Source organism: Danio aesculapii, chromosome 17, assembly GCF_903798145.1.
Source record: "Danio aesculapii chromosome 17, fDanAes4.1, whole genome shotgun sequence".
In the NCBI taxonomy this organism is placed as follows: Eukaryota; Metazoa; Chordata; class Actinopteri; order Cypriniformes; family Danionidae; genus Danio; species Danio aesculapii.
The window spans coordinates 23,775,313-23,788,274 of record NC_079451.1 but is presented as its reverse complement, the minus strand read 5'-3'; the positions used below and the strand labels follow the sequence as shown (position 1 = coordinate 23,788,274).

The following is a 12,962-nucleotide window of genomic DNA, read 5'->3' as shown; positions in this document are numbered from 1 at the left end:
CATTCTGCTAAACATCTACTTTTGTTTTTCATCGAAGACGATCATGAATAAAATGCATGGGTGAACATAGCTCTGGCCCGCATATGGAAGAGAGCAGCTTGGACATTCTGATAAATATCATCTTTTGTTTTCTCCAGGTCTGAAAATAAAGACAGAATGTAAATATAGTGTTAATCACTTTTTGTAAATATAATCTCTCCATCTAAAACAGGTCACGATAGTTCAATCCGCTTGTGGAACCTGGACAGTAAGACTTGTGTACAAGAAGTCACCGCTCACAGGAAAAAGTCGGACGAGGCCATATACGACGTTGCCTTCCACCCATCGAAGGCATACATAGGAAGTGCCGGAGCCGATGCCCTGGCCAAAGTGTTTGTATAAAGGCACGTCCGTATTACCACATCTGTAAAGACAGACAGAGAGAAAGAAAAGACTGCTTCACTGCCTTGTGTAACAAGAGTAGCATTTCTCACACTACATTGAAGTGGCTTCCACCAACCTTCGCTGTCAAACTCACACCACACACACAACGAAGACCAGGTGCCAAGAAGGGGACGTGCCGTTTCTTTTTTCGTGAAGCCAGTGTGGAGTGCTCAATCAGTTTTAATCTTTATTTTTGTTTCCTGAAAGAAAAGCAAGAAAAAAATACCTGTAATTTACTGTAAGCTGGAGTGAAACCAGTGCTTGTAGCCTTTTGACTGGTTCTGAACTGAGCTGATAATGTGTCCTGTAGGTTTGTTTCAGTGACCATGGAGTGGCTGTTTATGTTCATCCATCAGTAGGTTTTCATTGACCGTCATCAGGGGCACCTGAGGAATCCAGTCCTGCCCTGCCGAGCCATAAAACCAGACCCCAATCTCATCCTAATGTAGCGTGCAAACCAATACAGTTAAACTCAGTCAACCTTCATACCTTTAGCGTTTGTTTCTTTTTTTGTGTAAAAAAGTATAGTTTTTATAATCAATTTTATATAAATAAAGACTGTCATAAAAGCGCTGAAAATCACATTTTTAAAGGGACTATAATCCCACTCGAGCCCTCCGTTTCCCGCGGTTCTCCTTCACGAAGGTCTTGTGTATCTGGAAAGCCTGGATGAACACTCTCCTTTACACTTGCTACATTGCTTTAATGTTGTTTTATCATCATGTAACGGAGAGACTGTATGCTAGTAGTAGCACAGCGCGTGGTGACATGAGAGCTTATAGGAATCTACAAATAAACTGCAGCATCCTGTCACTATGTGATGTTTCTGTACACCTTACTGTAAAATGAGTTGAAGTATCACAAGTTAGAAATCCGAACGCTATTTATTTTCAGTCTGTGGATAGTCTTATCCTTTGTTTAGAGCGCATAGCTCGACGGTGACTAAAATGTCGGGCTGTTGCTAACCAAACGGAACAGGTCATTTGATAGAAAGTGAGATTAATGTGAAAGCTCTTTTTAAAACACGGTTTCTTAGTTGGCTCAGAATTGCGTTTAAATCCCATCACGATGCCGGAGATCAGGTGAGAACTGTTTTTAAAGTTAAAGGGATGGTTCACCTCAAAATGAAAATGGTGTTGTCGTTTACTTGCCTTCGTGTCTCTATAAAGCAATATGACCGATTTCCATTTGTGCGACCTAAAAGAAGCTATTTTGAAAAATGTCCTTTTGTGTGCGTGTGTGCGTGTGTGTGTGTGTGTGTTTCCATGGAAAAGAACTTCATGTTGGTTTAAAATGACACGAGGGTGATTAAATGACGACGTCACATTTGGAATTTGAATACAGCGTAATATTTTCTTTGTGGTCGTTCTGCCCCTAATCATTTTTAAAGGAAACGATGCAGTTTATGGTGTAACAAAAGACCTTTTTGTTTGTGTAATGCATGATTAATACTAAAAATAAAGTATTTTTTCTAGTCTTCCAAAAGTTCTAATCAGTTTGAAGAGTTTTGATGAGTTTTGTAAGGTTTTTGATTTACTACGAATCAACAGATTTTAAAGATTGTACCACATAGCAAAACAACTGTTGAAAAGTAATGTATATAAAATGTCTATAATAAATATTAAATGGTGTATCTGTATATGCAACATGCCCCCGTCTCCATAATTAATTCTGCGTTGTATTTGAACCGACAGATCATTGATGAAGACGAATGATGGATGCCAAGAGTCACAATTTTAATAAAGATTGTGTTTCTAATTAGAGAGAACAAACCACCTGCTACATGAAGTCATTCATGTGTTACTTAAATATGTTGACGTTTCAGATGAGGCTGGGCAGAAGAGGATCTTAAGCAGGTCAAGTTGTACAAACACCTTGTCCTTTATTGAGAAGTAATAAATTATAAACAAATGTACAAGCAGTTTGATGCCCTCCTCGCATCTATTGTCATTCTGTAAGGCAGTAAAGCATGCATATGGAAAAAGTACACTGAAAATAGGCTCGATAAATAGATAAGTATAATTTAAGAAAAGGAAAATATAGATATATTTATAGTAAACACATTAACTTTTAACCATAATCCTCTTCTCTCACACAGGCACACTTGATTCGTTGCGAAAATGTGATGAATGTATTATCACAGTGCATGTATATTGGTGGTACCCCTGGGAAGGACCGTATGTAACCCAGAACTATGTGAACGAAAGCTTTGTTTTGTGTACTGCCATCAGAATGCGTTAGAGGGCGCTGTTTCACTGATAATCTTCGTGGCTGCTTTTGCTCACCATCTTGTTGCATAACCGGAATTGAATCTTCAAGTTCCGAAATTATTCTAAAAGAGCCTTTTGTTACAGTGACCCCTCCACAGGAAAAAAGGCTTGCCAGAAGCAGCGAAAGAATGTGTTGTTGGTTTTTTTCAACAGAAACATAAAGAGAAAGACTACAAATCACAAATAATTACATTCTCCACATATAGAGAAGTTGACATACAATACTGTGTGATACATTCTCAAAAAAAGCTGTAAAAACCTTTGGATCAAACATATCAATGCCTTTATATCAAAACCATTCAAATCCCTTTTTCTACAAATCAAAAGACAAACGTAGTTTTCTTATTTACTCTGACACATTTTTTTTGGTTCAATATCTTACTTCGTATTCTTGCACTCAAGCAAAACTCAAAATGGTCTAATTAAACTCTGTGAAGTCCCTGCAGATGCCCCGGACGATGGGCTGCTGGAACTGTCCCAACCCGGTGAACTCGCGAGTGAAAAACACATGGCTCTCTTTGGGCTCAGACGCCATCGCCTTCAGATCTTCCATAGGAGCCCAAGCAACACCCACTGCGTAAACGGTGATTCCTGTTAAAGAAAGAAGAAATAAACGGTCAGGATGATGTTACACTAATTATCAACTTTTGTCTTTTTCTCAGGAATGTTCAAGATCGCACACTGATAGTCCTTGCTGACCATAAGGTCCCCCACTTGTACCTGCACCACCTCAGGGGCCTTCACAGTAAAAAAAATAAAATAAAATAAAAAAACAGCTAGATTTTGTTGGCAACTCTTGATTATAACGTAAACATTTTTATCTCAGTGGTCCCCCTGGACCTTCAGAGTCCTGCGGATACCTAGTTTTAGATCAGGGTTGTCCAATACCTCTCCAGGAGGAACAAGCTCTTCAACCAGCTTTAACACACTTGCGAGGAGGTTTCTAGTGAGCCTAAACACCTTGATGAACTATTTTCACATGTGTTTTATTAAGGTTGGAGTTAAAATGTGCAGAACAGTGATCCTTGAAGAACATGTCTGGACTCTTCTGCAGTCAGTACTGATTTGCCCAAACTTGCTCATGGAAGGCCAGCAGTCTGCAGATTTTTATTTCATTTTTTGCAGGACAGTGCCTCTTCAAGACCAGGGATGGCCAAGTTCGGTTATAATGAGGCACAGTCCTGGCAGAGCTCCACTCCAACCTTAACCAAACACCTAAATGACAGACAGGTCAGATTTAATCAGAGTTGGATCAGAACCCTTCAGGGTTGTGCCTGGCCAGTTTGGCTACCCAATTCTAGAGGAAGTGTCAATTTAAGGATGCCCTATCCTGCCCCTGAATGGATCATTGTCCTACAGATTTCAGCTCCAACATACTTGCCTGGAAATTTCTAGTGATCCTAAACACATGTATTCCCTTGTCCATATGTTTTATTAGGGTAGGAGCTAAAGTCTGCAGAACAGTGGCTCTCCTGGAGCTAGTTTAGATGCCCTTGTGTCAGTACAAATACCTACCCTCTCGCTGGGCAGCCATAGCCGGAACTCTCACATCATCGTAAGATTGTCCATCAGTGATGATGATGAGAAACTTCCTGTTGGAGCTTGAGCGGGGTTTAAAGAGACTGCGCACAGCAAAGTTGATGGCATCTCCAGTGGCTGTTCCCCCGCTCATGTACGGGATCTTCTGCAGGGCCCTCAAAGCGTTATCTTTCAAGACGTGGTCATTGAAGTTGAACTCCATTCTTTGGTCATAGGTAAACTGGATGGCACCAATGCGAGATCCAATGTCAGAGATGTCAAAGCTACGTGCGATGGAGACAAGGAGGTCCAGCACCAGCCGGAAGTTCCCATCACCTACACTGCTGGAGCCATCGATCAGGAAGCCCAAGTCCACTGAGTTGTAGCACGTCTTGCTGCAAAGCATCTGATCGATAGAGCAAAGCTTTTGAGCTAGTGGTTTCACAAACTTGTTGGTGCTGAACCAGCTGGGCATGGTGAAGGTGAAGAACTCATTGTCCTTGCACACTGCCTGTAAGATACATGACAGCATAAATTGATTTCGGCAGACTCAAAAGTTCACACTAATGATTTGTGGTGTGTTTTTTTTACGAGATCATATGTGAAACATCTCACCTTTCTCATGAAGTCTTGATCGCTCACCAGACTTGCCTCCTCAGGGGAAGGTTTGGCCACAGACACAAAGAATATATTAATGCCAGACTCTCTGGCTAAAATTGCTGCCTCCTCCACATTATCAGAAGGCCACCCATCGACAAACACCACAATGACCCGTGGGTAACCTCTCCGCACGCCAAAATCCGGACTGAAGAAGTTCCTCACAGTGTGCAGTATGGCCTTACCTGTGCAAAAACCAATAACTCAAGCCTGCCAAGATCTGCTCGTTGAAGCATAAGCATCAGTAATAATTCAGTTCAACTAAAGCATAAGGTAAGTGTCAGAGATATGTTTAATCTACATCAGCATTATCTATGGCATAGTGTTGATCAAAATCATACTGACTGGCAAAGCAAGTCCACATCTCCTGCGATAGATAAACAATTGGGAAATGCATTGAGGATGTAAAAACTAGGTATTTGCAGTAATGTACTTACAATACAAGTCGGTCTGGAAGGGTACAATATTATGGGGCTCAATGCACAAATGTTTAAAGTTTTGCATGATATATTACTATGCCAGAAGGTGCCAAGAATGAACTATTTTTTACGAGTGAGTGAGTAATTCATTCAACCAAATCTTTTTACGGCACTTGATTCCTAGACAAATTTCTTGGAGCAAGCGACTTATTTGCTTAACCAATTTGTTTATAAATGTATTTAGAGTATGTATGTATATATATATATATATATATATATATATATATATATATATATATATATATATATATATATATACTTAATTTATTTGGATTTCTTTTTGAGTGCCTCACTATAAATTAATTTTGTTCATCTTACATCTTCTAAAGAGTGGCATGATTTACTTTAACAAATATATTCTATGTGTTTAACCCCTTCGTTCATATAAATATGCACTTCAGGAAAAGTTATTAAACCTGTATTGGTATTGCCCCCAATGTACGGGATTTCTTTGATGGCAAAGGTCACATCTTTGGCTGTCGTATAGTTTGTCAGGTAGAATTCAGTTCGAGGTGTTTCACTGGAAAGAAAGACGTGGATTATAGGTGACTTCTTGAGAATGGCTCACTATGACAAATGACTTGTGTTTATACACAGATCACCTGGTTTGCACCACTCCTACATGAGGACCTTGTGTCCCAACCTTCAGCATGGTTGCAAGTTTACTGACAAAGTTCTTCTGCAAGTTGAACCGCCGCTGTCCAATGTTGTAGCTGCTATCCAGCAACAAAGCCATATCAACTGGACAATCTGAAACAAGATAATATTTACTCACATCTTGCATGTCACCACGCTACTTACAATAACTACCTTTCTAGAAAAAAAAAATCAGCCAGTACAGACCTTTGTGTGCTGTTGCTGGAGGAGGCTTTTTCACTATTTTTTTCACTGGCTTCTTAGCTGCAAGACAGGAACAGGTATGCTTAGTTTAGCCTACACATGTCAAATATCTTCGGTTAAATTAACATTTATTACCTGCTCCAGATGTGACAGTGGCAGAACTGCTGGTTTGGCTGGACACTTCCAAAGGCAAGCTAATTGTTCCTGAGACAAAGATCAAAGGTAACATGACAAAACAAAACATAAATCAATAATACCAATACCAATATAGCTGATGATATATCTATTTATTATAGCACGTTTCCTCATGTTATTGCTTGTTGCAATCTTTATTTTTTACATTATAAGTTTAGAAGTATAAGTTCATTGTGATCAACATATATTATGATTAGACTAATTATTATATTATATTATATTATATTATATTATATTATATTATATTATATTATATTATATTATATTATATTATATTATATTATATTATATTAGAGATTGTACGTGAATTTACAAATCTTAAAGTTAAAACAATCGGCATTAGTAACTTCCTCCACTCACGGGCCACAGTGAAAGATGCGCTCCATTGCGACAGTGACTGCGACTGAACACCGTGAGCGTAAGAGCTGAGGTAGTTTGTCCTCCCTTGCAATCCGTGAACCTCCACTGGTCCACCAGACAGACCTATGATTCCTCTGGATGAAAGACAAACATTTCCTCTTGTTATTAGCAGGTGTGCAACTGTATCATTTTAGGTGAAAACTGTACCTGTGAATGGCTGCTCCGCATATGCTAGAAATAGAGGCATAAACTCCAGAGCCAAACACCGAGAGGCTCCACAGAGAGCAGTTTGCTGGACAGAGCACCAGCAGATGTGTGTCTGACAGATCCACCGCACGAGTCCCACAGCTAATCGGCGTTGCAACTAAAACAGAATATCAAACATTTAAACATTAAATGCAAATCAAAAGGACTCTTAGCTACTGATAAAAATAAATTTGATTATAGCATTTGTCATAAAGTGTTATTTTCTGATAAAATAAATTAATTCATTAGTAACAAAATCCATGATAAAATATGAAGTAGCCTAAATAATATATTTAAAAGTTAAAAATAAATAAAATAATTTTTTACTTAAACATATTTTAAAAGGTTTTAAAAATGAAACAAAGCCTAATTTTAAACTTAATGTATTTTACATATTACATACATAAAAGTATTTTTAAAAGATCTTTCAGCTACTTATGAATTTAAAAAAATAAGTGAATAAACATAAAAATTAATTGTTATATATAAAAGGTCTCCTAGCTATTGATTAGCCTAATTAAAACCAAGAAAGTTAGAGTTTATAAAAATGTGGTGCAACTTTATAGCAATATTGAATTTAATATGACAAGATATATACAAAGGAGAATGTAAAAACTGACCGTTTAATTCAGATCCAAAAGTGCACCAGCTCAAAGAGAGAATACCTGTGATAAAGAAAGAAATGCAATGCATTCATATCATAATTCGATTCGATAATAATTCAGTATTAGATAGAAGTGTTTGGTATCAGTCACTTCAATTAAACAAATCACCTACCTAATACATGAAGGACAGCAAACCACAACGACATGGTTAATGAAGATTTCTGTAGAGACAAAAGAGCATTATACCAGGCTCCAGTGAACAAAAGCACCCCATTCTGCATTAAAAGCACTTTATACTTCTTCTTTTTTTAAACAAAAACCCCCTAAACTTACCAAGGCTTTAAATCTATCTTTATTCTTCGTTTTATCTAGGTGTGTAAAATATATCTGGCTTGCACAAGTGAAATCAGATATGATACAGGAAAAATGTAATCTCCCCAGACACATCCATCATAAACAGCTCCTCTGGAAATGCATACTTCAGTTAATCCACTCACAGAGTGAGGGAAATGGAGACAGAGGGACGAAAAGAGAGAAGAGAAAAAAAAGAATCTGGATATCTAAAATGATCACCATTAAAAGGCACTAATCAGCCAAAAATCATCAACCTATGAAGATTTAATCCAACTTACAGATTTTGTGTAGGATGACGTTTCCTCAGCCTTAAAAGCTTATAGACAAAAAAAAGAAGTAATTCCTTTATGGATGTTATTCCAGAGGTGTCTGGATATTGAGGAAAGAGCTTGTCCTTTAAATAATGTCGCCGAAAAGCCCAATGATTCCCTGCTGACGTCACAAGAGGCGGCCCTTATAGCCAAACCACCTGAAAAGGACATTGTTTTAAATTCTGCTGCTTTTCAGACCTTTAGATATGCAATGTTTTACATCCTTTACCAATATAATAACTGTTTAGTTAGTGGTGGTGATAATTAAACCATCCACTCATTCATTTAGTTTGTATTTATTTATTTACATATTTTACAAGATTACCCCAGAGAAAGCCTCTAAAAATGTCAATATTTGCCAACAGCACAGTTACATTTTCAACATTAGAGTCCTATAATACAATGAAAGGCATTTCAAAACGTCCTTAGGTTAAACAAGTGTATATAAGCTTGATTCAGTGCTGTAAAATATGATATAAACACATATGTCACTCACCTAGGATGATTCAACCAATGGGAATTAAACTCAGTCCATTGAGAAGACCTAAACAAATCATAACATCAATGCACTAGTTTACAGCAATTATACAGTAAATGAAGAGTTCAGATGCAAAAACCTCTACATGCCATCTGAAATGTTCTCTTATAATGAGCCTTTTCTCAGCCTCCTATGTTTACTGTATGTTCAGTTATTTCACTTTAAAGGCAATGAAAAGAACTTATTTGTCACTAAAAAAGTAAAATAACTGAGCCGACACACAGGAGTTGGAGAAAAATGCTCATTTCAGAAGGAAATATCAAATGGCTGTCAGAGGTTATGAGTTTAGTTTTTGCACCTCAACTCTGCATATATTTAATTTACAATATGATTTCCTGTGGAAAATGTCTACATTTTCATTTACTTATAAATATATTACCCTTTTTCATTAAAATATTGATAATCTAAATAACCATTTCCACTTTAAATAACCTTTTATGGAACAAAAGTGTTCCATGGATGCCAAACTTTTTTGTTGAACCATCAATGGCAAAAAAAAGACATTTTCATTCATTCATTCATTCATTTTCTTTTCGACTTAGTCCCTTTATTAATCAGGGCTTGCCACAGCGGAATGAACGACCAACTAACCCAGCATATGTTTTACGTAGCAGATGCCCTTCCAGCCGCAACCCAGTGCTAAGAAACACCCACACACACACACATACACTACGGACAATTTAGCTTACCCAATTCACTTATAGCACATGCCTTTGGACTGTGGGGGAAACTGGAGCACCAGGAGGAAATCCCCGCGAACATGGGGAGAACATGCAAACTCCACACATAAATGCCAACTGACCCAGCCGAGGCTACCACTGCACCACTCAAATGACTATTTGTTTGTATTTAAAATAGACTGTTTCAGGCCAAACTCATTCATTGGATTGAATTTTGAAATATTATTTTAAACTGCATCTCCCTTTTTTATGCACAATTTGTGACTCAGCAGTAGAAACCCAGCATTTAAGCCACTTTCCAAACTCTTACCTCACTATTTACTCTCCCTTCTGATTTTAAAACTTGAGATTCTTTTTTCTGTTGAACACAAAAGAATATTTGAAGAATGCTCAAGTAGGTTTTGAACAAGTGAAGAGTGAGTAAATGGTGACAGAGGTTTCATTTTCTATCCCTTTAGCTAAGCTTATGCTGGCAAAACATCCTTAATGTGTTTTTATCTCCAGCACACTGTGCGTTCTTATGTAAAAAAGAACAGTTGGGTTGGTCAGCATGAGGCTGTCCAGTTTTCAAAGAGGTCTCTGTCTTCTCCTGGTCACTTTTACGTAATCGTCCTTCATCAGCTGTACTGTGGACCATTTCCAGCTCTAATTCTGGCCGCAAACAGGAATATGATATGTTTACTGCGGCATCTCACGATTCATTGGCATTTACTGATTAAGTGGAGTGGAGGTTTGTAGAGGTGCGACAGATTAAAAAAAAAAAGCTCAAGGAACGATACTCTATCCATCTGTTATGAGCCTCTTTGAACAACTGCTCATTGTAACAACCGGGAACTGTCCCAGTGTCTCAATTAATGAATATTTCACAGCACACAAAGTCCATGTCAGACTAAAGCGCTCTTTCACAGGGAAATATTTGTGAAGGTCACGAAGTTAACATCGAGTCTCCCAGCCAGAGTGTGAACTTCCATATCAAGTAAAGCTTGCTTAGATGAAAACCATTAATGAGTTAATTCCAGCGGTTTCAGAAGCTTACTGACGGAGCGCCAAACGGCAACATGATAGGCTGGACTGATACATCAGACTGTGGAGAACAAAGACACAATCAGGTACTATTAAGAAATATGAATATACTATGCTACAAAAAAGAAGTCAAATAATGCATTACATTATATAAACAGTATATATACAGCAAATGTGGAATTTATCTGACAACAAGGGGCATATAGTAGCTTATCAACTGAAGTGCCAAGATCTACTCTTGCTGTACACTGACAACCATGAGAAAGTCACATGATAAATGAACAGATTAATCAAAACATATTTTCCACAAGCTGAGAAAGTACATACTGGTATGAAAGAAGTCATTTACACAATTACTAAACACCATCGTGGTAACGCATGACACTGTAAATGTTGCAATACACATTAGATGCAACCTAAAACCCAACTGTGGCCTGCATAAAAACTGATAACAAAAAAGAAAAGAAAATTGACCCCTAATGCAATACATTTTACTAACACACTGGTTTAAAAATGTTCATTCTCTACTTGTTTTGGTCAAATATTCAAATGCAATTGAAAACATGTCACCAGTGGTGTGGAGAGAGTCCATATTTTGAGGTCAAGTGACTCTGGACCACAAAACCTGGCATGTATTAAGGTAATCCTTTGTTTGCGTCATTTGTTAGCAACAATTTTAGCAAAGTGAATTGGAATGTTGTTTTAATCATCATCTTTTAGCAATGTTACAACACTCAAGAGTGCTTTAGAACATTTGACTGTAATTACCAATGTATGGAGATTACAACTGGTGTGGTAAAATAACAGTAAATTACAATCAAATACTTGACGGTATTATACTGTGCAGTATATTTTCTATAGAACAGTGCTGAAATTTTTTTTTACAGAAGTGCATTGTACAGCAAAACTACTGTAATCTGCTGCAGTAATTACAGCCATATATTGGTAATACTAGCTGTCAGTAGTTTACTGTAATTTTACAGGATTTTTACAATGCAATCATGTGTCATTTTTTCTAAATTAAGATTTATTCATCTAAAAGTTCAATAAATAACGTTTTCATTGATGTATGGTTTGTTAAGATGAATAGTGTTTGGTTGAGATGTTTTAATATCGCCTTTAGAGTAGTCCAAATGAAGTTCTTAGCAATGCATATATTTGCAATGCAATGTTTTATATATATATACCTATCAAGTATAAAAATATCTTCATGGAACATGATCTTTACTTAACATTGCAATAGTTTTTGCAATAAAATAAAAAACAATATACAATATATTGCCAGAAAGTTATCTGTTCAACCTAAGACTTATAATGTTTTAAGTCTTCATCTTTGTTGTCCTTGGTCACATTTAAATAATCTTAAACAAAACCTACAACCCCAAATCAGTAAAAGTTGGGACAGTATGGAAAACGCAAATAAAAAACGAAAGTAGTGAATTTCTAATTTATTTTGACTTGTATGTCATTGCAGACATTTATGTTTCGTCTAGTCAACTTAATTTCATTTGTAAATAAACATCCTTTTCTGTCATTCTGACCTGCAACACATTCCAAACTAAGTTGAGACAGGAGCAGTTTAGGGCTAGTAATCAGGTAAATTGGTTAAATAATGATGTGATTTGATACAGGAGATGTCAACAGGTGATTGCAATTATGATTTTCTAAAAATAGCTCCATCGAAGAAAGGGGAAAAGATGGGCTGAGGATCACCAGTTTGCCAACAAATACGTGAGAAAATTAAAGAAATGTTTTTTTTTTATTTTAATAATAATTTTTAGGGGGTTTCACCTTTATTGACAGGACAGAGAAGATTTACAGACAGGAAAGTGTGGGGAGCAGAGATGGGGAAGGATCGACATAGGACCTCGGGTCGCCGCAAGCACCTGGGTGCTAAATGTCGACACACTAACCACTAGGCTGTTGGCGCCTACAAAGAAATGTTTTTAAACAATGTTCTTCACAAAAAGATAGAAAGAGTTTGGCATATTTCACCTTCAGAAATTCATTACATAATTACAAGATTCATGAAATCTGGAGGAATTTCAGTGCGTAAAGGACAAGGGTGCAAGCATAAGCTGAACAACCATGATCTCCAATTCCTCAGGGGGCACTGCATCAAGAATCATCATTCATCTATAAGGGTATATCACCACAGGGGCTTCAGGACTACTTTGGGAAACCTTTGTCAAGTATCACAATACGGAGTTAAATCCACAAATGCCAGTTAAAAAAAAAACTTTACTGTGCTAAAAGGAAGCCCTATGTTAACAGTGTGCAGAAGTGCAGTCGAATTCTCTAGGCTCAGAGGCATCTGGGATGGATCATCACAGAGTGGAAATGTGTAGTATGGTCAGATGAATCAGTATTTCAGGTACGTTTTGGGAGAAATGGACATGGTGTGCTTCAGATTAAATAAGAAAAGGATCATCCATACTTTTATCTGCAACAAGTCCAAAAGCC

At 37.2% G+C, this 12,962-nt stretch overlaps 2 protein-coding genes across 3 annotated transcripts in view; one reads left to right on the top strand and one right to left on the bottom strand.

Moving 5' to 3' along the window:
• strn3 (striatin, calmodulin binding protein 3) overlaps nucleotides 1-2,073 on the top strand; it is a 36,530-nt gene extending 34,457 nt beyond the window's left edge. For both annotated transcript variants that reach the window (XM_056477720.1, XM_056477719.1), the window contains exon 16: nucleotides 212-2,073. In XM_056477720.1, the coding sequence (XP_056333695.1) occupies nucleotides 212-381 (170 nt within the window). In that variant the 3' untranslated portion in view covers nucleotides 382-2,073. The remainder of the gene's footprint in view (nucleotides 1-211) is intronic.
• Nucleotides 2,074-2,280: 207 nt separating this feature from the next.
• On the bottom strand, nucleotides 2,281-8,323 carry coch (coagulation factor C homolog, cochlin (Limulus polyphemus)). The gene is made up of 12 exons (XM_056477721.1): nucleotides 8,226-8,323; nucleotides 7,766-7,814; nucleotides 7,609-7,653; nucleotides 6,950-7,106; nucleotides 6,743-6,876; nucleotides 6,323-6,391; nucleotides 6,191-6,247; nucleotides 5,950-6,097; nucleotides 5,764-5,867; nucleotides 4,827-5,053; nucleotides 4,209-4,722; nucleotides 2,281-3,284 (listed from the first exon to the last, which is right to left on the bottom strand). Exons 2-12 carry the CDS (start codon nucleotides 7,797-7,799, stop codon nucleotides 3,112-3,114), a joined length of 1,662 nt encoding a protein of 553 aa, XP_056333696.1. The 5' UTR covers nucleotides 7,800-7,814; nucleotides 8,226-8,323; the 3' UTR covers nucleotides 2,281-3,111.
• Nucleotides 8,324-12,962: the final 4,639 nt, after the last annotated feature.

Coding starts and splice junctions, on each gene's coding strand:
- coch (XM_056477721.1), bottom strand. CDS start 7,799: ATGTCGTTGTGGTTTGCTGTCCTTCATGTATTAG. Junction 7,654..7,765: donor TGCTGTCCTTCATGTATTAG/GTAGGTGATTTG, acceptor TCTTTATCACAG/GTATTCTCTCTTTGAGCTGG. Junction 5,054..5,763: donor TGGGGGCAATACCAATACAG/GTTTAATAACTT, acceptor GTTTTTGCACAG/GTAAGGCCATACTGCACACT.